Raw genomic sequence first — 19,938 nt, 5'->3', positions numbered from 1 at the left:
TTCAACTTTCCATTCTCAACTGAATACATTCTGTGTGATGACACCTCATATGTTGTTCAACCTTCTACTTTATCATCAATTTAATACCAAGCAAACGCTTTGAACCTCAGCGGCCATCGGCGTCTTCTGTGGAATGGGCTGTTCGCTTACGAGCGACAAGGGTGGAATCATCGCGGCGCCTAATGGCTTTATTTTGACGGACGATCTTGCTGCGGACTTCTTCATCATGCATACTCTCTAGCTTCGAGTGTCCAGCAACTTTGGCCCTCTCAGCGCCTGTCATAGCCCGTATGTCTTTCTTTCTACGTCGAGTCGGCTTTCGCCTTTCGACCACAACTATTTCTGGTGTCACGCGGCTTATTGTGATGGTACGAGGCTGCAGGGATCGAGCTGAGACTCTTGAGGAGAGATGGGGGGGATATGGTGTCGGCGGTCTCGGCGGTCTATAAGCTCGACGTCTTGCAGCTGGTGGATCTGGGAGTTGAAGCGGCAGAGGTCTGTTACGGCGCCGCTGTTTAGCCTTTGGAGCCTGGGGGGTATTGTGTTCCATATTGCTGAAGCAATGGCCCATGATATCGCTGTCCAGCAGCCTAATCCAGGTCAAGGTGAGAAATGAGACCCAAGATGAGCCCAAGAAGAGACAAACAAATGTCTATATACGCGTGTGTCTTGACTTGAGCGTGTCTCTGGGGAGGTTCCTTCAAACCCGATCGGTTATCTGGTTTACCGTTTCGAAGCTTGCCAACTTTCTTCTTAATCGTTCACAATCACCGAAAGCCCTTTCTCAGACTCAAATACCCGCGCCCGTCTTCTGTCAGGCTGTGCCTTTCTAGGTCCTGGATTTTGATGCCGCCCCATGAACCGACTTGCCGCCAAGTCCCTGTGCCCCCCTCCCACTCTGCCACTAGAGCTCCTTACGTGGCCGAATCTGTACGATCTCCTCCGCTGCTTCGGTTGCATGGGAAGGCGCGGAATCTCCTTGCGCGGCGTCTCGGGATCGGTCATCTCCTTGAAGTCGTAAGTAGTCTTAGTCTTGCTCCCTCGATCACTGCACGGGCTGGTGGGCTGGTAGTCTACTTCCCTGAAACTGATTGATGAATTGCTTTCACGAGCGGCCACCCTCGCGACACGACAGAAGTGACCACTACCACACGCTATCGCAATTATTAACAAAGCCTCAGTTGAAGATTTAAACATGTTACTTACCAATGAGAATGCTTTTACCAGGAGTCCGGTTTGATTCCTTACGTATGAGGGTTGTTAACAATGCAGGGTGCTCATCGGACGTTTTGTAATGCTCTTGCCAACGCGTCTCCCATCGCTTCTCCCATCGCTTCTGTCGCTGGAGATTTTTCGAAATTTCAGTCGGTTTTGGAACATTAATTCCACGCTTGAAAGAAGGCTCAGGGTAGATAATCCACACCATAAGGAGGGCCCAGGGGCATAGTCAGCAGGTACTAGAGATCTGATAAAGACGTGTGAATTCACCATGGATATGTTCTTTCTCCGTTCCCATTTGAGCGGCTCTGTATCTTCCTGCTGAGCCTCCTTCAGGTGCCCGGACGTCTGCTGGAGCGGCTGCATACCTCCGCGAGGACTGTCTTGCCGGTGGGGTGATCGTTCAGAATGATCCTCATGGATTAAAACTTCCATCTTTGATATGTCTTCGAAGAAGGCTTTTGCTTCCTGAACCTGAGAATTATGTTCCAGTTTCCAGACGATGTCCACTTTTCTGGTCTTATCGCAGTAGAGCTCAGGCTGGGCAGTGCTGTTCGCCTTGTCTTCCTCGTCTTGCTTTCGGCGCGATAGGATAGAGAGGGCAAATGGTAGTACGCCCGCGATTCCTGAGCCCTCTGCAACAAGAATGACAAGATCATACAATCCAGGGTGCAGTCCTCCCCCATATGGCCCCTCGATGCTGACATTAAACTCATGATGGCGCTCACGAAGACTTTTTAATGCCAATGAATGTGGCGATGGTATGGAAAAGGCAACCTCCTTGCTTGATCCGCGGGTTTCGGCTCGCCAAAAAGCCACCGGCGTTAGGATGCTTTGAAAGCGAAGTCGGAGGGGCAGGTCTGGAAATCGCAGGTAGAAATAGGTACCCGGTCGAGTTTGGATGCTGTGGCCAAGACGCAACCATATTGTGGCGGTATCATCGAGTACAAAAAATTCAGTGACCTGCGGCTTCCCCCGGTAAATCTTCCGGATCAAGCGAAGGCAAGCGGAGGTGGTAAAAAGCCCCCCGGCCACCATGCACAGGACGGAGGGAAACGACAAAAACGAGCCCGTGAGCAGCACGCTGTGGGCGCTAGAGATGCAGTCAGCGGAAAGAACTTCTGTATTCGAGAAAATACGGACCCAGTGGTTACCAAGATAGATAAAGATAAAACCAGATGGCTCAACCCAAAGGCAGCCGCTCCCATCCACCTCCGCACTGGCAACAGTGATAGTAGTATGGTAATTAGAAGAAGCACGGTCGCTACAGCTCCAGCGACTTTGCTTGGGCTGAGCACAAGAGACTGAAAGCCAAACCCGCAATGGAGTGCGCCTTGGGTGACCACGACGCGTCCCAGCCAGTGATGGATTAGTTGGTAGACGGGCAAGGATATACCGAGGAAGTCAGCTTGAGTGTTTGTGTGGCGGCTCAGGAAGAGCGGGACCATATTGATAATGGCAAGGTTGGGTAAACTCTTCTTGGGTCTGACGATAGCAAGTAAAGCGTTCACCCCAACAAGTGTGAAGATTATCATAGCATCCGCGATGGTGATAGTCAAAGCGCTCCATGGACTACGGTGGATAAAGACTCGGTGCCGAAAGCGGCGGCCTGCCCACCGTGTCGCAGCACTCAGTCTCCCGCGACCTTTCCAAAGCAAGAGTAGGACAGGGAGACCAAGAATTGCGACACCGTACCATAAGAAGGCCTCCATATTGGTTCATGAGATTCATCCCTCCACCTGGCTTGAGGAGGCCGACTGCCACTGTCTTATACAGTGCTTTTGTCTCTTTCGAGTTTCCTAGAAACGGCGCCTGGGGAGGGGCGTGTCTTGAATCGGGAGAACCAGACATGACACTTCACCAGAGAAATACAAATATCTCCAAGCCGAACTGGTCCACTGCTTTGAATGCAAGCCGTCGATAATCCCAATCGAATCGATTTCACAATCATCATAACAATTGCCGTACACACCGTAGCCATGGCGAGAGCTGATGAAGAGATAGCACAGCAGTGGGAGGGAAATCCTTTGAACAGCCCACGCCAGTTAAGGAGTGGCGCGAAGGCGGGCGAGAATCAGGCTGCGGGCAGCCCAAAAAAGCCAAAGAGTAACATGACGGGAGGCGGGCAGCCCGAAGGTGGGGCTGCTAGGGGGGTAAAGATCACCAGCGCAAAACAGCTTCCAGTGAATCCTCGAGCTCGCTCTACCTCGCCGGAGCCTGAGGATGGGGAGCCTCAGGAGAACATCCCGCCTCAGGAGAACATCCAGCCTCAGGAGAACATCCAGCCTCAGGAGAACATCCAGCCTCAGGAGAACATCCCGCCTCAGGAGAACATCCAGCCTCAGGAGAACATCCCGCCTCAGGAGAACATCCAGCCTCAGGAGAACATCCCGCCCCAGGAGAACATCCAGCATCAGGAGAATACCCGGCTTCAGGAAGGACCCGAAAATCCACCAGAGCAAGAGCAACAGAACGCCCAAGATCAGCTCCAGAACCAGGTCCAGAACCAGGTCCAAACCCAAGGAGATGCTATGTCTACAACTCCCTCGAACGGTATACCTGTCCAAAATTCATCATGGCAAGAGCAACAGAACGCCCAAGATCAGCTCCAAAACCAGAACCAAGGAGAGAAGCAAGATCCAAGAAATGAACAAGAGCGACTAGTTAGGTATCGAGAAAAGTTCAAGACAATGTTTCTAGATGAGGATTTCTGGAAAATGATCAAGGAAGACGTCGACGTCCGGGATTGGCTCCAACAAGAGGTTGCAAAAAGGAGCAGACCTGATTCGGCACCCCCTTTTGATTCTCAGCCCAACCGGGAAGAGAATCTTCAGTACGCGCCGCAACAGCCATCCGCGCCGCAACAGCCATCCGCGCCGCAGCAGCCATCCGCGCCTCAGCAGCCATCCGCGCCTCAGCAGCCATCCGCGCCTCAGCAGCCATCCGCGCCTCAGCAGCCGTCCATGCCCCAGCGGGGAGGACCACAGGGGCCTCTACAGCAGAGCAGGCTCAGGGAAATATGGTTTAAAGATCCAGAGACCTCACAGTACACCAGAGCGAGGATATATGCTAGGATGCGCCAGCGAGGTAGGATGGCCGTCGAGCTGCCTTCGCTCAATCCCGACTTCCCAGAGTGCCCGCGACGCTACAATGTGCCGTGTAAATTTTATAGTGTGACTTGGAATACGCTACCGAAACTCGCTGGAGCCGCAGGTTGGCAGAGATTAAAAGGGATCAAAGATGCGGGAGGTTGCTCCGGCATCTGGGAAGCGCACAGGCCTGATGTGACAGGTCTAATCAGCTCACCCGGATATGCGATCGAGCCCCAGGGCTTGCCTTTCCAAAACTTGGAGCTCCCGTTACCTGAAGCTGTCGAGTGGCATAGCAAGTCGGATGCACAGCATGTCTTTGGAGATTATAGCGAGCAGATGCAAATGTACAGGATCAAATCAGGCCAGGTGGACCCAAAGATACCACGTCCGGTCCATCACAGGGAATTTTTGCAAGCCCGTGCTATGGAGTACGATGGCGCGGAAGCAGGCTTACAAAACATTGAAAAACAGCGGGAAGAGGAAAAGGAGGAGATAAAGCGTATGCAAGCTTTGCTGGCGAAGGAGCGGATGGATGTGATGTGGATGGCTCAAAAGCAGGGCCAGGGAGCAGGGGGTGCAAGCGAGAGGCCAGGCCGAATACCGTTTCCTACCCCGCCCGCAGATGACTTTAGGAAGCGCTAGATCTTTTTTTCTGTGGCCAACAGGGAGGGTTAGGATTTGTTTTGAATGGCTTATACAACACTGTTGGTCTAGGGCTGGTACCTGGACGCTTTATAATTCTGAATCCTTTCAGCTTCATTGCATCTCTTCGTTCGGATCCGTACCCGGGTGTATGTCTATTCTTGCATGAAAGTATATAATGCCTTGAAGCCAACCAAGAATTGGGCATAGACACTCATTGGATTTTGTTACGATGCAACCTTGCCCCTGTTGCACGGCCGCGGGTCTGATCATCTTGCCGCCTATCGCCTCACATATGGATGGTCCCCGATGCTCATGCTGCCACCAGCTGGAGCGCTGCCGGCAACAAGCCCTATTCTGGTACGAGCAGTACCTGCAGGCCAGAGCCAGCCTCGACCGAATGATCCAAACGTCCACACAAAGGGTGAGAGGCACCATGTTGACCTTCTTAAATCCATCCTAATGAGTTTACCAGCAGCGTAATCAGCTGCGATCGCGAAGCCCCGCAACACCTGTGCCATGGTCAGGCACAAGCAGCAGGATGAACTCGGACGGCTAATGTTGCGTGCTACCAAAGTACCGAGAAGAAGATCGGGCCGCATGGAATTTTTCTGGGGTCGGCTTAATTCCGATATGCGAGTATTGGTATCTTGGATTTTGGGATAGCTTGAGTCGGATTTTCCGTTTCCTACTCCTTTCAATAACTTCCGTCATCATTTAAATGTAAATTTATATTGCTGTGCTGCCCACTTCAGAGTAGAACAGACCTGTCTTCATCATTCTGCCCCTCAACAAGATGGCTTCTCCAGTATCAAGCGCCTTCTCCTCCCCCATGTTGCTTTCGCCCGCCCTCCTGTCGCCCATGGAGACAGGATCAGACGCCAGTTCGGTTTTCCCCGATTATGAATCCACTGTCTTGGCCATGGCTATACTGAGCGGCGACACGGCCCAAGTAGAAACCATGGTCAATCTCGGCGCCAGGGTGTCGGCCGACCATCGCTGGACCTTGTATCAAGCGTGCCTGCAAGGGACAGATATGCTCAAAGCGTTACTGCGAAATGCTAGGAGCAGCTCGCGCCTAGATATATCCCCACACGGTGATTCTATTCTTCATCTTGCCCTTCGCACTCCAGCCCGTCGTTTTGGCACCGAGAAGGCCGAAGTGGTCGAACTCCTCTTGAACAACGGCGCAGATCCATTCCGACAGGACAGACTCGGAGAGACGGCGCTTCATATTCTCGCCGCGATGACAGCAGACGAGGAAATCGAGCTGCTCAGATCCTTGCTTGACAACCGTGGGCCTATGTCATACCTGGATCAACGGAACATATACGGGGATACAGCTCTCATCATCGCTGTGACAAGCTATAACATCGATGCTGCGAGGCTGCTTTTGGAAGTTGGGGCTGATCCCAATGTCAAAGGAGAATATGAAAATACTGCTTATCAGTACGCACATCAGCAGGGTAATACCGAGATGCTCGAGCTGCTGTACCAATTTGGTGCGGACAGTTCAGACTATATGGATTTATTGTAGTTGTCATTTTGAGATGTGGAAGTAGGTTACTCGAACGGTCCTTCGAAAGTTAGTTCCAATTCATGCGCTAGAATGATCTTAATCTTATTTTGATGTCTTCAATGTTACGGGCTGAACACAGGGAGATTTTTCAAAATTCATTGACGTAAAGTTCAATCACCCCGCTCTCTAATAGACTGTACCATAGACTCGATGAGTCTGCCCCATCGTCGCCTTTCTTCATCACCCTGTTCCTCATGGTGTCCCTGATCTTGCCTTTCTTGTATGAACAGCCATTCCAGTGTCTCATTTGGGCAGTGGGGGTTTTCCAACCTGCATTGTTCAAATTCGAACCGTATGACATATGCTGATAAAGATAAATCAAGTGTCAACGGAATGACCTGAATTTCTCGTGAGCCAGAATAGGGCAAAACTGCGGTAACACCATCTGCTACAAGTTGGTGCACGCTTTGAAACACACTATGATCTCTGGCTCCGAATGGAGCGAAACATTGCTCCACAACATCGCAAACATTCACGGTTATTTTCTTGCCGCGAATGCGAGCGTTGTGGCGTTCCCTGTCTAGATCATGATCTTGGAGGCAGTCTAAAGGGTTGGACGATACGTATTGGGAGTCTCCGATCCAATCCAAGGTCAGGAGGAAAACGTAAATCTCGTCGTCTTCCTCTCTATCTCGTAAACTGTGTCCTACCAGAACTGGGTGTCTGCCGACACCGACTACTTCGTCGAGCCAATCGGTTTTTCTGCAGACTGTCGCCCATCTGCAAGCATGTTTGAGAACCGCATTGTCTACAGGGATATTAATTCCTGCTAGATGTTGGTTCCAAATGTCGATAGGGGAAAGATAATCCGTGATTTGGTCCCACAATTCTTGCGGCGTTGTGACCTTGATGCGTCTAATTAAATTCCACTCGTCTGGCGTGTTCGCCATGATGAGACATTGATTGATACAAGGGCTAGGGGAACCGAAGAAACGATAAGGATAAAATAAGAGGAATCAGCTGTTCAAGAGCGTGGAATTGTAGGCAATTTAAGCAGGAGGGCAAGCGGCAAACCGTATTAAGAGTTCGAAAAGAGGAATACTGGAAAAGGGTTGGCTTGGGAAGAAGAATCGTACAAGGGTGGTAGATTGTATCCGGGGGAGGGAATTCAGGGGCCAGTAGATTTATCTTGGTAGATTGTATCCCCGGGGGGGAATTCAGGCCACGGGGGAGGGAATTGAGGCCAGTAGATTTATCTTGGTAGATTGTATCCGGGGGAGGGGATTCAGGCCAGTAGATTTATCTTGGTAGATTGTATCCCCGGGGGAGGGAATTCAGGCCAGTAGATTTATCTTGGTAGATTGTATCCCCGGGGGGGAATTCAGGCCAGTAGATTTATCTTGGTAGATTGTATCCCCGGGGGGGAATTCAGGCCAGTAGATTTATCTTGGTAGATTGTATCCCCGGGGGAGGGAATTCAGGCCAGTAGATTTATTTTGTATGGATTTTGGAGCAGTTCATTTTTTGATAGATTGTTAACCGAGGAGGGGAAAATGGAAATCCACCTCAAATATCCTGAAAACCAGAAACAAGAAATCATACAATACAATATCTGATATCGGTTGGATCACCTCATTCACCTCGCTGGGTGTCAGGAGATTCTGGAGTCCCTGAACTCCTTGAATATTCTGCAAGTAAGTCACAAAGAGCCTTGAGATCACTCTTGCTGGGACTCATCGATAGAGGACCAGACATCTTTTGGTCCTCATTTGGTGCCAGGGAACAGACAGAATAGGCGTTGACAGAATTCAAAGGTAGAGAAGTATCGATAGCGGGCACTTGAAGTCGGGCTGTGTGGGCGGTTGGCACTTGTGAGTCTGCCGGCTTGTCAAGCTGATGGACTAGCTTCCCAATAGGCTCATCATTGTCTGTGTCGACGAGGAGAACAGACTTCTGGCCGCGGCCAAGAAGGCCATAGACAAGCACCTCACCCTCTTTGATCCCTAACACACAACTTGTGCCCGTGTAGATCATGTCGTTCTCAATACCGGTACGGTTGCAGAATACCACAATGATCTCCTCAGTCTTGTCTGTTCGGAGGATGGGCTCAAGACGCTGAACCCCTGTATTTTAAAAATCAGTGTCCTGCGAGTTATTGTAGTGATAGTGAGGCGTACAATAGCTGATCGCCTCGAGGTCCGGTTCCTGGGGAAGGGATGTGTAGTTTCTCGGTCGTTGTTCAGTGAACCAAGCCATAGGGATTATGATGAGATTCGCTTGCGTATCCACGGCGTGAAAGGAAAATTCGAATGCGTGGAATGGTGCTTCGAATTTGTATGGGCTGCTCGTTATCAGTGTGCAGAATGGAAAGGTGGGAAGGTGAACTGACTTGATATCCATCGCTACACACGCACGGGTTAGCATGCTGTCCCCTTCTCGGAAACGAGGTTGACTTACAAATCCCTAGAGCTACTTTCCCAAGGCCAGGGATTTGGGAACCGAAGAAGCCAGGGCCTTCTGAGGCCCAATTATCATCAATCTCGTGCAGGAAACACTTGCGATAATTCCCGGCTGTCTCCCCTTTTTTGTCGATGACAACAGCTGAGTTATAGTACTCAGCCTTCCTCACCAATTGATTCGTCTTTTCTGGATACCCAGTGACCACGAAGCAGTTGTAGTTGACGGCGAAGGTGCGGGCCCAGAGAGCAGTGACACCTGAGCCTAAGTGCTCGGAGTGCCCGTATATTTGCTCCGAGGATGGAGGAGGGCACCCTGAAAACGCTAATTCGGGGAGCACGAGGAGATCAATGGTGGAGAGCATATTGGGATTCATCCGGGAGAGAATCGCGTCAGCACGGCTCATATTATAGTCGACATTGCCCGATGAGGGCTCGAATTGGAGGCATGCAATTCTCATACTGAGATGGTTTCGACCGACGTGGCCTTGAGGAATTGAGAGGATGGCACTCCGTCGTAAAGGGGTGGTGCCAATACACGTCGTTTTAAGAAACGGGCATCCCACAGGTGCATATCACGCCAAGCGAGGATGGGACAAAGAGGGCGCGCAACATAGTATATACACTAACGTCGCGGGTGAGAATAAATGTACCGATGTAGCCAAGTCGCGGAACGTGACCTCATGTACCTATATCGTACTACCTCTGGCACTGCAGATCATGACCAGGCTCGCGACGGGGCGGAACAGACCTCAAGACACCGGTCCAACGTTGCCCGTTCCTTCAGCTGTCCCAGGAAAGCGGCAAGACTTCGGTTGTCGAACGGACCTGGCCGCTCGTGTCAGGCTCCATCGGGAGAAAGGTGCTGCGCAGAATTTCCAACAATTGCGAGCGATAAAAAGTGAGCTCGCCTTCAACGGCCGAATCCATGAAGTGCCAAATGTAGTCATCGCTGCCCAACATGATGTTGGCTGACCACCGGCTGTCGCCTCGTTTTACTCCGATAACGTAAGAGTGCGGCCATAGAACTGGTAGCCAGTAACCTCGCGCTCCAAGAGAGAACAGCCTCGACTGCAGCCGGGGAATGTGGAAAATTCGGCCGGCCGGCACGAAGAGTAAAAGGTCTAAGCGCGGAACTCGAAGGATTCCCAGGTCTGCCCTGTAATGGTAATCGTAGCGCAGCGATTGCAGGATTGTTGGTGTGTCGTAGAGGCTGATCAGCGCTAGTTCATGCTGGCATGAGCTCTTTGTGACCAAACTCGCCCCAGCAAGCAAGATTTTAGCGCGGTCTAAGGCTGCATTATCCCGGAAAATTGAGTCGAACAGTTGAGACAGATCTAGACACATTATCGCAATGATAATGGTCTTTCATTTGTCCCATCGACCTGCTCCTGTCCCCATTTAAACAAATGCAAGTGATCGCGTACACGACTCCCTCCATTATCTGTTTTCAAGCATGCCACAGATCGGGTCGCTTGGAAAAAGGAGGACACAGGGCTGTGCACGCTTGAGCCGACCTTGGAGATGGCCTCGCGGCGTCTAGAGGTTAAATTTAGCAGACGGAATGAATGGCCACGACGATAAATAGTCGTGACCAGAGCGGCGCCGTGGCAGTTGCTTTACGGCATGCCTTTCAGCCTTCATTTTTACATCCACCTCCGTCCATCTGGTGCTCGTTCCTAATTATCTGCCCTGTCCGCCCTGCCAACCCTAAAACCCACAACCAGAAGCAGCGCCCGCTAGTGACCATTCGAGCACAATCCAATCCACTTGACGCCGGTACACCTGTGGTGTCATTCACGTTACTTGGGAAATTGCCACGATGACAGCAGCAGCTTCCATGAAAAAGTCCTGGCAGCAAAGGAAAAAGGGAATTATGAAGAAAGCCGATGAAGTGCGAATCAAGTTCAATGCCCGCGTTGCGGTGCTCATCGAAAAGGATGGTGTTTTGTACGCCTATAAGTCACACAAAGACTTCCCCGCCGCTCTTCCTGGCCGGCTCCTGGAGTGTAACACGGTCACCCCGGAGGATTACATGACCGTCAGACAGACGCAGCGCAGCAATACTGGAGCTGCACCTTCAACGCCTCGGTCCGACGACAGCTTATCAGCGGCGACCGGGACTGACGAGCCCATGACAGGCTTCACCCCTAGGCCCCTGACGCAGCCCATGCGTCGGAGCTATTTCGACAGTTTGGATGTAGAGGTTGACGATTGTCTGTTTGATTTGAGCATGTAGACGGGAAGAATTATCTAATACGTTTTTGGCTCATTTACTGTTATCTACAAATTGACTAAGCTGGTTTTCCATCTTTCCAATCCTATGCACGACGCTCTCCATTTCCGTGACCCTGTGAGTCAATCGCGCATGCACAAGATTACGCAGCAAGCAAGGGCAGTTGCTAATTTTCCGACGGGCCGATCCCGGGACCAAACTGTCAACCTCTACGCTGATAAGCGTGTCTCCAGAGAGAGCACGCACATGGAGACGACGTTCGAAGGGATGACCCCTGCGGATGCGATCCCAAATTGTTGCAGTACAAAACTCGGCCTGCCTCGACGGCCCGTCACCGTAGTATCCGACCTGGACATTCTTACTATGTAGCCTCCTTACCAGGTCAGCCAGTTCGGGACCTGGTGGCAAGCGGCACCGGATCAGAATTTCTACACTGGCTGGTGTTGAGAAGGATGGTAGCGCCTCTGCCACCTCAAGATAAAAGAGCGAGGCCTGAAGTTTCTCTCCGATCAGGGAGATCTGGGCTTCCTCAAATTCGCCCCCGCTATACTCAATGATAGCATCGATCTTACAACCTGGCCATTGAAGCTTGGCCTGGGCCACGCTGTCGTCCGTTGCCATGCTCATCCTCACAAGATTGCTCCGAAACTCATCGTGGCGGAACTGGAGCTTGCGCCCGAACTTGTACCCCTGTCGGGACCGTTTAGCGCAACGAATGTGTGGCACATGATAGATGCATTCTTCGATGGATGCCTCCTTGCAGAAAATCATAATAGCGAAGAACAGTCCGACCCCGCTGCTGATGATCAAGTCGAAGTTTTCCCAAAGTGGACATCGGATCTGAGCACGAAGAGTTTGTAAAAGCCGGCCAATTGCCGGTGCGTCGGCCGCTGTGCCTGTGAGGCGCAGAACCCGTATTCCCGCGGTATGAGGTTTCGTGCGGATTGTGGCGCTGTGTTGGTTGGCACATAATCGACATCGATTGGTTTGATCGTCTTGTTGGGCACAATAGTCACAGAGGCGATGGCGGCAGGGGAGGGTGATGTGGGTGTTATGTGCCAGGCATGACAGGCACACCTCCTCACGACACAGGCGCTCCAGCAGCGACCCCGGGGCGGTGGCAGCGAGCGATTTTTGGACTTTGGCCAGGGCTCTGCACAGTACATCTGCCGGCTCTTGTCCTCGGGTCTCACGCACGAGATGATTGAAGTCCTGCTGGACAGCTGCGGCGAAGGCGTGCCAGGTAGGTAGACGTTTGAGGCGGTCGAGAAATGGCCAGTAGGATTCCTCAAAAATGTCTTCTGGTTCGAAGGCTAAAAGATGTCAGCATGCTGGCAACATAACAAAACTGAGCCGTACCTGCGACGCCCGCGCGGAAGCTGTCTATCCCAAGCGCTGCAGCAACCAAGTAGCTTAATGGGTTCACCATCGCAGTCTCGGCAGTGTATTCGAAGATAACTTCTAGCTGTCGGGGAAGCTCGTCCGTAATCTTGAACATTCGCGATCCCTGAATTATATTGATCGGGTGGATATAGTTGTGCGAGAAGTGGACGCAGGCGTAACGTAGGACGGAAATGAGCTGGAGCCGTGGTAGAGCTGGGGGGCATGACGCAGTCCTGTTAGACACGGCGAGAGCCTCCCGACAGACCCCCTGCTCATCCTCGAGAGTTGACAAGACAGCTGTGATGCTACCAAAACAAGCCCTCCAGGTCGCCTCGGCCTGCTTGGTTGTCATCTCTCTCGCATAATTGCATGTGGCTAGGACCTCCGCCGTAATGCGGTTCTCGAGGTCACCGGGAAGACGCGCCAGTTTGTGACGGTAGATAATGATAGACGGCCGGAAACGAAGCCTCCTGTTACCATGTGCGGTGATGTGACGAACCCAAGAAGCGAGGAGCTGGATGATAGCCTCTAGACTGCCAAATTCAGCCTCAGAGAACACGACTGCTGCGCACATCGGTGCGAGAACAAGGGGATATAGCCGACCCGCGATGTCCGCTGGCGAGGCGAGACTGTCGGCCTTGAGCGGGTGCAGTGTTGTATTGGGCGACTTGGGACCCCCTTTGACCTTCGCCATGCCCTGCTGCCGATGTAGAGCACACTCTATTAGGATGGTGGAGACACCGACTGATACAAGATGCACGTAGTTGCCTCGAGAATGACCACCCACAAAAGAAGCCGGGGATTCACCCCTTACCAGCATCACCAAACGGTTTGCCATCCGGTGCAAAGCGTGATAAACATCTCTCTCTATCAGGAATGGGCCCTGGAGGCCGGCTGCGCCTCTGTTGAGGTCTAGCCAGCAAGTCTGGAATGTATCGGCGCTCATTTTTGCTCAAGCGATCTGAGAGACATTGCCCCGAGGAGAGGATCTTGTGTGATGTGAAGGTGAAGATAACAGGGTCAGAGAACACCAGGGACTTGTGATAAAGATGAGAAACCGTCGACGGGCCATGGGCGCCGCAGGTGACCAATGGTTCGACGGATTTTCAGCACATTAGCCAGCTGTCCCTGCTTCTGAATCGGAGAAATATTCGGTTGCTCCCATATGTGAAGAGCCAACCCCGAGTTCGAATATGTCCTGTCCCCTACGTGGTTGTCAATAAGGCCAAACATGCAATTCTTCATCGGCACAGCGCAGGTGCAAGTGAAGAATCTTTTCTTCGACTCGTCAAGCCGGGAGAAGATCGAGCGAGCTTGTGAACAGCTGGCAGCGGTCTTCGAGGACGGGTGTAACCCATTCGCGGATGACAATCGCATTCCGGTGGCTCTCTTCCCCGAAGAGCTAGCGATCGTGCTTAGAGAATCGATGGTATCGATGCAAGACCTGGTCAGCCCGCAGAACCCAAATTTGAAGCTTTACCCATCGAATGGGATCCGTTGCGTCCATGGTAGACAGCGGTTCGAGACGGCTATCCGTGTCAAGGGACCCGAGTATTGGTGGGGCATCCGGATCTATTGCATACCACGAGGGAGCGAAATCTGGCGATTGCTATATAATGAGGTTGATCAGTACTATTACCAGACGCAACCAACTGATGGTGAGGTCTTTTTAAAAGTCCGCCAGTACATGGAAGCGGGTGAGCCACAATGGGCTGCACGATCGAGGAAGAAGTTAAGCCCTTGCAAGCAGACAGCCCTCAAGGCGATCGAGGCGAAGGGGGAACTTCTCGAGAAGCTGGATCAACTTCGAAGATTTCCCGGCTTATGGGATGACTTCAATCTAGGGAATATAGAGAAGTATCTTGCGCTTCACATTATGGACGAGATCCTGCATCACCTGCAGCACATCTACGACTTCTGGGCACGGGTTACACTGTACGAGCCGCAGATCCAAGAGGCAACGAGCAGATGGACAGTGAAAACTTTGGAGCTGCGTGCGCCTGGCTGCAAGACCGATCGCGAAGCCGTACGGCAATTCATGGGGGCGGGGCTGCTCTTCGAACGCGTCTCGCAGCCTGCGAAACGGCAGAAGATCCAGCAAGAGATATTTTCGATGCCGAGGCTGATAATTCCAAGTTTCCGGACTTTTCGAGAGAATATGAACTGGCTGACGGTGGGCGTCCAAATTTTGAAGGATGAGATCATCGACAAGGCCGGGAAAAGAACAGTGCAACAGGCCATGCGGGACTGTTGGAAACCGCCCGAGCGGTGTCTGGTCGAGGTGGGGCGCGACGATTACATAGAGATCCCTGTTCCGCCGGTGTTCGAGCTCGCTTATCGCCAGGTCCTCGTCGCCGCTTTGAGAGGATTCCCTAACCTATCCAGTGTGTTCGCGCCTCGCCGGGAGAAGGGCCAGAAGAGGAGGACGGCGGGGATAGATGATGCACACCTAGCCGCATTCCTGCGGGGGGCACAGAAGCAAGGGTTCCAGTCGGCTAAAATCCGGACGGGGCTCCTCCGCACTCGGGGAGCAAATCCCAAGCAGGACTCAGTAGAGTCCCGGGGAGAGGATCCCGGTCATGTGGGTGCCCGGTTGGAGAGGCGCTGCGGCCGTCCATTTGCCAACACCTATGCTTTTCTTGAGTCTAGGCTCTTTATCACCAACTTGCTCACGCTAGACGAGAGCCCGATGGACTATCCCTCATCCCTTTTCGTGCAGCGCGACTTCTTGCGTTCCTTTTTTGGTGAGGATAGTGACATGGTACAACTAATAAGTCTAGTCCGTCAGCGTGCCGATGGCACTCGTGCAACAACAGCACGCAATACCGACCTTCGAACACAATCTCTCAACCTCACAAGCACTATTTCACCGCAAGTGACAGCTTCCCCCGTCGGAGCTTGCCCACCCGAAGTACGAAGTGCTGCAGCCAGCCGTCACTCACAGGCCATACAGACTGATGTAACTCCGCTTTCCCGAGAACTTCATCTTAGTGACACAGAAATGCCCTTAGCGTCCGAATCACCATGGAGTCCCACAGCCCCACACCATCCGAGCCAGGCTGTACCCCAGCCCCTAGACGTAAGGGTCTCTACATGGACTACCAACAGGTCAATGGAGTCACGGTCTATCTTCACCCCCAGATCCCTGGCAGCAGCTCTCGGGCCACCCCCCCTTCCAGATGCAGAAGCGCCCGAGCCGCTTCATTGGGCCCACCCACCCCACAGCCCCCATATTTCTGCGCTTAGCACGAGCACAGAGACGTCCTTCTCGTCCAGGTCAATCATTCTGCCGGAGCTGATGCGCACGACACCGCGGCCGGTACCAACTACATCGAACCGTGCCGCGAGGATATGGCGGCAACGGCCTTCTATCCAAAGCAGCAGTTCAACTACGAGCGAGGGCAATTCCCGGAGCATTTTTGGCCCCGACGACCTGATGTATGGCTGATTTGCACTCGATTGACATTGAATTTGGGGTAGACATCACAGTTTCTTGACATTTAGCTACGAATTCAGTCATTTAAACACACTTCTAAATACAAAAAATCAAATACTACAGCCACAGGAGGGTCCCTACAGTGTCCTCGTGATCGTGCCACTCTACCTCCTATGCCGCTTCCTCGTGATCACATCTTGATCCCCTCCTGCATCGCGCTTGCGCTTAGGGCGACCTCTAGTGATGCTGTCAAGAACTTCGCCGTTCTCTGAAACATTGTCCCCTCGAGGACTTTCCACCAGCTGGCCGGGCGCTCCCACGTCCGACAACAAGGGCTGTCGCTCATCAAGATTGAAGGTGGTGAGATCTGACATAGCTGAAAGAGGAACGGAGGACGAGTTTCGCCGACCAAGCAGATAGGGTGAGCCTGTCTGGCCGGGGGTATCGGCTGTAGTAGCTGTCTGTTGTGCTGAGAAGGGCGCGACACTGTTGTACACGTTGAGTGTGCGTGGACCGAGGACGAAGGTGATATTCCCATCCCCTTCCTGTGGAATGAAGAAGTCGATGGTTGCGAAGGGGAAGGGGTGGTCTGGTGGCATGTGCGCATGTGCGTCAAAAGTGACACGCCAGAGGGTGCCTGGTAAACCCTGTACAAATAGTTGCCTCTGGTCGAGCCCCTCGGTGCGGATGCGAGTCCATTTCCAGATTATACCGGAAGCGTCTGTAATTCCCTGGAAGCCGTTGGTCGGGTGGGAGACACAGATCAGGGTAACAGGTATACCCGTGCAGGGCCGTCCGTGGATGTCCTTGATGATACAGTTGAGGAAATGATGGCTGCTGGTCATGATGATAGAGTTTTGGACGAAAGACAAAATTGTTGTTCTGATGAGTGTGTCCTTGATACTGCTTCTCATGCACTTCCGACCTGTGAGACCTTATATGGTCGAATCTGGCGCCAATTTAGGGGTCTATTTGGATATCAACAAGCGCCGGGAGCTTGCCTCGCCAGGCCGCCTCTACATAGCTATTTTAAGAAGGGCCTGAAGAATTCTGAGTTTTCCGTGCTGTGGAAAAGGAAAGGTAAACGCGAAATCAGATTTCTACGGCGGAAGAGCTACACGGTTGGTTCTCTGAATCTTGTATTCTATTATTGACAGGGACAAGTGAGGATTCTTGTTGTGGTGGCCGTGCCCGGGCTACCAGTGAGCATGTACATGAGAGTACAAGGTACCGCTGCCCAATTGTACTGTTGTACTTGGGGCCCCTGTCAGCGCGTGATGCGCATGCCCATGGTTCCATCTTTAGCGCAGAAGCAAAAGTTGCATGCATGATATGTCACGTGCCTCCGGTGCAACGTCCAAGCAACGACATCCGAACCAACAGGTACAGCTGCGCCGAGTTCAGCACTCTAGATGGGCGACTCGTCGAATCGGCTGTATACTTTGATTTCCTCGTCATTGTCTGACCGTTGCTGCACCGCCCGCTTGTACCGTTGGAATTCGTTGATTATGGTCTCGGCAATCTCGCCGACCAACTTATCCCTCTGCTTGAGCGCATCGCTGTACTTGTCGGCCAGCTCTTCGCCCTCGCGCTTGTAGGCAGTCTCCGCGCCGATCTTGGTCTCGAGGGACTGGAGCTCGAGCTGTAGCTGTTTGTTTTTCAGCCGAAGCTGTTGGTTCTCTTGTTCCAGAAGCTGGGCATAGGTCTCAGGTGAGTAGACCGACAGGGTCTTCCGAGGACTGAGGGCGGATGGTGTTGGCGGTAGCACCTTAGCGGCACTGGCCGCCATGGCTTTGGACGACTTGCTCGACATTACGCATGGATGATGACATGTTGGCACGGAGGAATGCTGGGCTGGTGAACCCGGGGTTATGTACGGACTTGTCCAAATCTCCGCGATTTCGTGCCGACAAAGCGGGTTCGCCTTCCTCAATTTCGGGTTTTCTCTCTACAGGCTATCCTAATCCTTAGCCGGCGGCTTCGCACCGTATCCCGCATGCTCGGCGGGGTAGACCTCGATGTGTTTCATCCGTGAGGTGATCTCCACCGAGAAACTCTTCAGTTCCGCCCCGAGGGAACTGATGGTCTGCGAGACCTTCGCGACCTCCCTCTCGACTCTCGCCAGGTCCTTCCCGACATTTTCCAACCTGTTCTGTCTGGAAAGCTCCTGCTCGAACTGGTCGAATCTGCGTTCCTGGCGGGCAAGGCTCGACACCTCCCTCTCGAGGCTTCCAATCCTAAACAGAACAGCCTCGAGGGCGCTCCTGTGGGTCAGCGAGGTGTAATACACGTAGGGGTGGGCATGCGACGAACCCCTTGCAACACCTCTCATGCGAACGTCCCTCTAGGGTGGTAGTAGTTGTTGGTGGCGGTAGGTTACAGTCTGTTAGATCGCTTCCAAATTGGTACTCTGGTTCCGAATACATAGCCATTGTTGCTGCGCGTCTCGATTTGCCCCATACCAGCCAGGGGCTCTCTCCACAAGATAATTGAGTCCAGGCCTGGTTTATAACCACGCCATGAGTGTACCATGCACGGTTTCTCCGACTTCACCCTTGGGCGTATGCTCCCGAAATAGACCGGCGGCTACAAGACACCTCGCATCCCCCGGCGTGGGTCAACTCGCTCGGGATTTCTGCATCCTTCACCACTCACTACTTGTCAGGTACAAGATGATGATCAACACCTTGTGGATAGTTGTGGCACTCGTTGTGTGCGCAGTCGCCACTCCCTTTCCGAGGGTGTGCCTCGCGGAACCGCCGATTGGTCTCACAGCGGGCGGGCCGTTGTCATTCGAGTTGGTTGTCCCCGTATAAGATGCCGTTCTATAGCTGCTGACATCTGATAGCGTCCAAAACCCATTCAACGCCACCTGTGAGGCCGTTCTCGCGTACTCAGACCCCAACTTCCTTCCCACATCATTTGTATTCGAGCCAACCACCTGCTCGGGCGTGCAGGTGGCACAGCTGATTGTGCCCCCCGAGGCTCCCAACGGGAATGCAACTGTATCCTTGTAAGTCACCTGTGATCTCACTTCCGCATGCTATGCTCATCCCGGCCAAGCCGCTGTGAGGGCCAGCCATCCGAAGCATGCAACCATGCGGTCATCTCGAAAGGCCTCAACCGCTCCGAATCCATCACCAACGTGCATAATGGCGTGAGTGGTTGTGTCGAGCCTGTTCTCGTCGTAACGACCCTCTTAGAGACCATGACGAGCGGTAGCACTGCCGCCATACAGACCCTGATATCGTCTGTCCAGACGAGCACGACCAGGTTCCCTGGTAGCATGCCCACAAGCGAGTCCTCCCCAAGGAACCTCGCAAGTCCCTCAGGGACTACTCAGGAGCTGAGAAGCACAACCAACTCCGTATTCCCAGCGCCTACGACAAGCAGTCTCACCCCCGACGAACCCCTCACTAGCACGGAGTCACACTCATGGGCTGATCCAGCTTTCACCCCGGTTCAAAGGACATCTACATCGACCCAGACCACGGCCTCGTCTAAGGGCGGCCCAAACTTCACGGACGGGATCACCATACCTATATCAAGCGCCAACAGCACTCTTCGGCCTTTGTCCATGACTATTTTGACAAGCCTGAGCACGGTGACCCTTGTGTCGACCCTAACATCCCTGACAAGCGGCATGTGTGATCCAACAACAACAAATACCAAGTGTGGGCTGTAGGTTGATCTGAATGGCTCCCTTGATCAGGGTTGTTATTTTTATCCTACCCGTGGACAGAGCTGATCGTTTTTGCATTTGAGTCTTCAGGGGTGGGACTGTGGCTGTTCCTTTTTGGGCCAGGAACCATGGGCGAAGGATGGTGGTTGTTGGAGGCGGCTATTTTTTTCCCTTTTTTCTTTTTTGTAGAGATCCATGCGATTTGTGCTAAATTTGAACTTCATTTGTTTGGACGCCTAAGAATGCTTCCCTTGTGATATAAATAATATCCGTA

The 19,938-nt window shown here is 52.7% G+C and overlaps 12 protein-coding genes across 12 annotated transcripts; 5 read left to right on the top strand and 7 right to left on the bottom strand.

Annotated features, from left to right (window-relative positions):
- Positions 1-357: 357 nt before the first annotated feature.
- J7T55_011998 (uncharacterized protein) lies at positions 358-2,666 on the bottom strand (the record flags this gene model as incomplete). The annotated part of the gene is made up of 5 exons (XM_053136841.1): positions 358-590; positions 867-1,154; positions 1,207-1,342; positions 1,489-2,311; positions 2,431-2,666. The coding sequence occupies 5 exons, from the start codon at positions 2,664-2,666 to the stop codon at positions 358-360; spliced, it is 1,716 nt and encodes a 571-aa protein (XP_052999803.1).
- A 459-nt stretch (positions 2,667-3,125) lies between these two features.
- On the top strand, positions 3,126-4,952 carry J7T55_011997 (uncharacterized protein; the record flags this gene model as incomplete). The annotated part of the gene is made up of 1 exon (XM_053136840.1): positions 3,126-4,952. The coding sequence occupies one exon, from the start codon at positions 3,126-3,128 to the stop codon at positions 4,950-4,952; it is 1,827 nt and encodes a 608-aa protein (XP_052999802.1).
- Positions 4,953-5,748: 796 nt separating this feature from the next.
- Positions 5,749-7,055, top strand: J7T55_011996 (Palmitoyltransferase akr1; the record flags this gene model as incomplete). The annotated part of the gene is made up of 3 exons (XM_053136839.1): positions 5,749-6,485; positions 6,677-6,823; positions 6,890-7,055. The coding sequence occupies 3 exons, from the start codon at positions 5,749-5,751 to the stop codon at positions 7,053-7,055; spliced, it is 1,050 nt and encodes a 349-aa protein (XP_052999801.1).
- A 1,048-nt stretch (positions 7,056-8,103) lies between these two features.
- J7T55_011995 (uncharacterized protein) lies at positions 8,104-9,388 on the bottom strand (the record flags this gene model as incomplete). Its single annotated transcript, XM_053136838.1, has 3 exons — positions 8,104-8,594; positions 8,649-8,873; positions 8,929-9,388. The coding sequence occupies 3 exons, from the start codon at positions 9,386-9,388 to the stop codon at positions 8,104-8,106; spliced, it is 1,176 nt and encodes a 391-aa protein (XP_052999800.1).
- Positions 9,389-9,710: 322 nt separating this feature from the next.
- J7T55_011994 (uncharacterized protein) lies at positions 9,711-10,274 on the bottom strand (the record flags this gene model as incomplete). Its single annotated transcript, XM_053136837.1, has 1 exon — positions 9,711-10,274. One exon carries the CDS (start codon positions 10,272-10,274, stop codon positions 9,711-9,713), a length of 564 nt encoding a protein of 187 aa, XP_052999799.1.
- A 475-nt stretch (positions 10,275-10,749) lies between these two features.
- On the top strand, positions 10,750-11,166 carry J7T55_011993 (uncharacterized protein; the record flags this gene model as incomplete). Its single annotated transcript, XM_053136835.1, has 1 exon — positions 10,750-11,166. The coding sequence occupies one exon, from the start codon at positions 10,750-10,752 to the stop codon at positions 11,164-11,166; it is 417 nt and encodes a 138-aa protein (XP_052999798.1).
- An 82-nt stretch (positions 11,167-11,248) lies between these two features.
- Positions 11,249-13,492, bottom strand: J7T55_011992 (uncharacterized protein; the record flags this gene model as incomplete). Its single annotated transcript, XM_053136834.1, has 6 exons — positions 11,249-11,278; positions 11,410-11,853; positions 11,997-12,115; positions 12,171-12,476; positions 12,523-13,246; positions 13,361-13,492. The coding sequence occupies 6 exons, from the start codon at positions 13,490-13,492 to the stop codon at positions 11,249-11,251; spliced, it is 1,755 nt and encodes a 584-aa protein (XP_052999797.1).
- A 285-nt stretch (positions 13,493-13,777) lies between these two features.
- On the top strand, positions 13,778-15,994 carry J7T55_011991 (uncharacterized protein; the record flags this gene model as incomplete). Its single annotated transcript, XM_053136833.1, has 2 exons — positions 13,778-15,290; positions 15,558-15,994. 2 exons carry the CDS (start codon positions 13,778-13,780, stop codon positions 15,992-15,994), a joined length of 1,950 nt encoding a protein of 649 aa, XP_052999796.1.
- Positions 15,995-16,146: 152 nt separating this feature from the next.
- On the bottom strand, positions 16,147-16,827 carry J7T55_011990 (uncharacterized protein; the record flags this gene model as incomplete). Its single annotated transcript, XM_053136832.1, has 1 exon — positions 16,147-16,827. The coding sequence occupies one exon, from the start codon at positions 16,825-16,827 to the stop codon at positions 16,147-16,149; it is 681 nt and encodes a 226-aa protein (XP_052999795.1).
- Positions 16,828-17,390: 563 nt separating this feature from the next.
- Positions 17,391-17,795, bottom strand: J7T55_011989 (uncharacterized protein; the record flags this gene model as incomplete). The annotated part of the gene is made up of 1 exon (XM_053136831.1): positions 17,391-17,795. The coding sequence occupies one exon, from the start codon at positions 17,793-17,795 to the stop codon at positions 17,391-17,393; it is 405 nt and encodes a 134-aa protein (XP_052999794.1).
- Positions 17,796-17,942: 147 nt separating this feature from the next.
- Positions 17,943-18,414, bottom strand: J7T55_011988 (uncharacterized protein; the record flags this gene model as incomplete). Its single annotated transcript, XM_053136830.1, has 2 exons — positions 17,943-18,246; positions 18,407-18,414. The coding sequence occupies 2 exons, from the start codon at positions 18,412-18,414 to the stop codon at positions 17,943-17,945; spliced, it is 312 nt and encodes a 103-aa protein (XP_052999793.1).
- A 98-nt stretch (positions 18,415-18,512) lies between these two features.
- J7T55_011987 (uncharacterized protein) lies at positions 18,513-19,667 on the top strand (the record flags this gene model as incomplete). The annotated part of the gene is made up of 4 exons (XM_053136829.1): positions 18,513-18,543; positions 18,704-18,779; positions 18,831-18,995; positions 19,046-19,667. The coding sequence occupies 4 exons, from the start codon at positions 18,513-18,515 to the stop codon at positions 19,665-19,667; spliced, it is 894 nt and encodes a 297-aa protein (XP_052999792.1).
- Between the last annotated feature and the right edge of the window lie 271 nt (positions 19,668-19,938).

The sequence above is a fragment of the Diaporthe amygdali genome (assembly GCF_026229845.1).
Source record: "Diaporthe amygdali strain CAA958 chromosome Unknown NODE_2_length_3802984_cov_64_841326, whole genome shotgun sequence".
Taxonomy (NCBI): Eukaryota; Fungi; Ascomycota; class Sordariomycetes; order Diaporthales; family Diaporthaceae; genus Diaporthe; species Diaporthe amygdali.
Note: the sequence above shows the minus strand (reverse complement) of the source record. Positions and strands in the feature narration are given on the sequence as shown.